This window comes from Homalodisca vitripennis, unplaced genomic scaffold (genome assembly GCF_021130785.1).
Source record: "Homalodisca vitripennis isolate AUS2020 unplaced genomic scaffold, UT_GWSS_2.1 ScUCBcl_2211;HRSCAF=6734, whole genome shotgun sequence".
Classification (NCBI taxonomy): domain Eukaryota; kingdom Metazoa; phylum Arthropoda; class Insecta; order Hemiptera; family Cicadellidae; genus Homalodisca; species Homalodisca vitripennis.
In genome coordinates this window covers 68,691-72,209 of record NW_025778327.1, presented here as the reverse complement: position 1 = coordinate 72,209, position 3,519 = coordinate 68,691, and the positions used below count along the sequence as shown (strand labels likewise).

At 37.6% G+C, this 3,519-nt stretch overlaps 1 protein-coding gene across 1 annotated transcript; it reads left to right on the top strand.

Moving 5' to 3' along the window:
• The first annotated feature begins 268 nt into the window (after window positions 1-268).
• LOC124371889 (A disintegrin and metalloproteinase with thrombospondin motifs 7-like) lies at window positions 269-2,357 on the top strand. Its single transcript, XM_046830257.1, has 2 exons — window positions 269-402; window positions 1,874-2,357. Exons 1-2 carry the CDS (start codon window positions 320-322, stop codon window positions 2,292-2,294), a joined length of 504 nt encoding a protein of 167 aa, XP_046686213.1. The 5' UTR covers window positions 269-319; the 3' UTR covers window positions 2,295-2,357.
• Window positions 2,358-3,519: the final 1,162 nt, after the last annotated feature.

The window sequence follows — 3,519 nt, the reverse complement described above, 5'->3', positions numbered from 1 at the left end:
AAATGAGTACTATTTAGGTTGAAATAGTTTATGTCTGGGGGAAATAAAGAATTTCCCATGCGTACATTGCACTTAAAAGCTCTGTAGTGATACATGTTTGGGAGGAAGTCCAATCTCTTGAGCACAATATGTCTCCAGGTGATATTCCGGGATGACAACCCGGGCGTGCTGTTCGAGTTCACGCTGCCCTAACGAGCATTCCGATGCCTATAGACGAGTTCGAGTGGCAGATGTCAGATTGGTCCACACCTGCTCAGCCACGTGTGGAGGCGGCGGTGAGCAGATATCTCGGGCCGTCTGTCGACACACAAGCTCAGAGATGCCTGCCCCCGGCAAGTGTCGCCAAGACTCTCGGCCCTCAGACAGGATGAGGGTCTGCAACCTCCAACCCTGCCCTGTCAGGTGATTCATTTGTTATTCACTTAACTTCAAAAATATGCAATAGCATCAATTATATTCATGTCAGTAATTATATAAATAAAGGAATTTACGTAAGATGTGAGGTGAGACCAATCCTACAGCCTGCTTGACATGATCAACCAGTGGTGTTTTATAGAAAATAATTTCGGGGCTAGAACACTGGGTGGTTTAGGAGGTATAAAATACCCTCTAAAAATAGGGGCTTGTGAATCTTCTCCGGGAAATTGTCGAGCGTTAAGGTCTCATACATAATGTGTTCTAGCTTAAAAACAAACTAATTGGTGCAATTATAAAGTTTGTATTTCAAAGTTTGGGGGACTTGAGCCCCCTAAGCACCCCCCCCCCCCATTATAACATTACTAGCTGACCCGGTCACGCTTCGCTGTGGTTTGGTTACTATACGATTAATATTATACACAAATTATGCATCACTATGTATTGCATTAAATTCAAGTACAATAAATTAATAATAAGTAATATTAAAATTATTTATTGCTTACATATATATAAATTACCCGAGGCTTCTACAATTTCGTGGGCTTTGCACGTGTATGAGCATTTCTGGTTCAGGTAAATTATATTTTCCGTCACCAATGTTGAGTTTGTCTTGTTGCCACGATCAAGAAAATCTGTCAAAAAAGTGTATATCTATGGCCTCTGGTCTTTGGACTTTTGTTCCATGGATGGATTTTATAACAGACGAAGTATAATAGCAAAAGGTACCTTTAAGTTTATGTCAATATAAAGTACTAACCAAGTACTGCATACTTAACATTATTACTAAGATGTATAGTTAAAAGTATATTTTTATTAAAACTTTTAAGTTTCTTATCTGGATATTTTGTTAGAGTTCTCTATGCTAAAAGGAGATGCAGAAAAGGTTGATATAAGAATTCATGTTCCTATCAAGCTTACTCTATGCTTTCAATGTAAAGAATGTAAATGCATTTAACAGACTCTAAAAGTGAACTGAAGGTCCATAAAAAAAAAACTTTAAAATTCGCAATAACAAAATTGACGTTTATTTATCGAGATAAAAACTATCATATTTGTTAAGTTGGACCAAACATATTATCAAAATTCCATTGTAATCGGTTCCAGGGCCTAGTAACACTAGGCCCTGAATCGGTTCACTGGTTTCGAAGACTAACAAAAACGAACATCGTGACATGAGATTTATGTGTGTGTGTGTGTGTGTGTGTGTGTGTGTGTGTGTGTGTGTGTGTGTGTGTGTGTGTTTATATTTATATATACATATAAAGATGTATAAATCTCGCTCTCAAAATTTCAGTGTTCATTTTTACTACTACTAGACAGTGTACATTTTTGTCTTACTACATATACAGCTTTTCCAGAGTTTCGTTTGAATGAATCGTGCTGGGTTTCTTTCAAATTTCCTGTATAGCTCAGAGTTCTTATACAAGTTATAATAATTACCACTTAAACTCCACAGATGGTGGATCGGGCCATGGCAGCTGTGTCCTGTGACTTGCGGAGAGCAGGCTGTACGTCGTCGCAGTGTCATCTGTGTCTCGGGCAGTGACGAGCTGGCTCTCCCCGACAATGAGTGCGAGGGACAGCCTCGCCCCCGTCACATCGAGCCTTGCCCGGACATCCCCCTGTGTCTCCTGGACCCGACCTCTGCTCCGAACATGCTCCTGAACTATCGAGAGACCCTCCAACTAAAACAGTCCCCCAAGAGGTACAACAAGTGGACCGTTCTGCCCTGGAGTCAGTGTTCTGTCAGCTGTGGCATCGGCTTCAAGAAGCGTACCATCTTCTGCGGTTCCATCAAGTGCGACTCTCAGACTAAACCCATCTCTGTCAAACAGTGCTATAGGCATTGTCCGACCACTGACACACAGACCTTGTAAATAAATGTATGTACTTTCTAACAAGTTGTAAAAATTAAAAGTAGCCATCATTTTTGTACTCTGCATTGTTTAAATTATTTCTTAAACCCGTGTGTAACAGTCAAACTTAATTTCAGTTGGTCATTTGGCTTTTCAGACCTTATTCATATAAAAGATAAGAACTTGGAATGATCAAACTCTGATGTCACCACTACCACCCTGATATAAAGTGTATTATACAGAGTGAAGCAGGCCACCAGTCACGATGTACTCGTATAACAGTTGAACCAAGAAACCTACCTTCTTTGTTTTAAAGAAAACGTCCCTATTTTTGTCCCCAACAATTCGGGAAAATAGTTTTGAATGCCCAAAAGTACAAAAAATGGTACGTTGAAAAAGGGGGGAATTGGGTAATTTTTTAAAAAATATTTTCAAATGTAAAGGTAGGTCGAACCGTACCTCAATTTAAAGGTGTTTATACTCACTGATCATTTTGAAAAAAGATTTCAATAATATATGAATAAATAATAATGAATATGAAATAAAGATTTTTTATTTTCCCTGCTTGCATACAGTGTTTGTCCAACGTGTTGTATAATTTCACATTTTTTTACTGCTACCTTATTAATAACTTACCAAATTCAAATTTTAACCAAGGTTACCAACGAAGTACTTTTTTAATATATTTCAGTAGTCACGTTTCAGCACTTTCCATTTTTTAAATAATTGAAATTTAGGATATTTCAAACTCGTAAAATCTAACAAGTTTTAAAAGCAAGGTATGATTTTCATTACACCTATCAATACCTGTCTCTTAAAAACTAAGATTTGTTCTAAAGTTTAGCTTTATGGTTGAGAAATAGTGCAAAAAATACTAATTTTTATTAGTTTCATATGCACTCCAAAGTGTCATTTTTTGTGTTAAAAATTACTTTCCCGAATGTTTGGGGGTCGAAATCAGGGGGTATTCGTGAAAGCTAAGAAGGCAGGTTTTCGGTTCAGACATTGTACATTGCGAACGGGAGGTCTGCCTCACCATGTACAGGTATATATTTTATCAGGGTTTGATAATGTTTCAAGTTCTCTTTCTCCCTTTAACGTTTTATGACAAACATACAATACACTGTGCTACATATTCTTGTAGTTTGTCCTAAACATGTACATTATTAGATGTGGAAAAATGTTATTTATAGTGTAGAAGACTTTGTCTTACAAGCATCTTTTTCATCATCAGAGAGTTTCCAGT

What these genes read in the sequence shown, in the direction of transcription:
- LOC124371889 (XM_046830257.1), top strand. Translation starts at nt 320, where the DNA reads ATGCCTGCCCCCGGCAAGTGTCGCCAAGACTCTCGGCCCTCAGACAGG. An exon ending in CTCCAACCCTGCCCTGTCAG is followed by an intron (nt 403 to 1,873) that starts GTGATTCATTTG and finishes TAAACTCCACAG; the next exon opens with ATGGTGGATCGGGCCATGGC.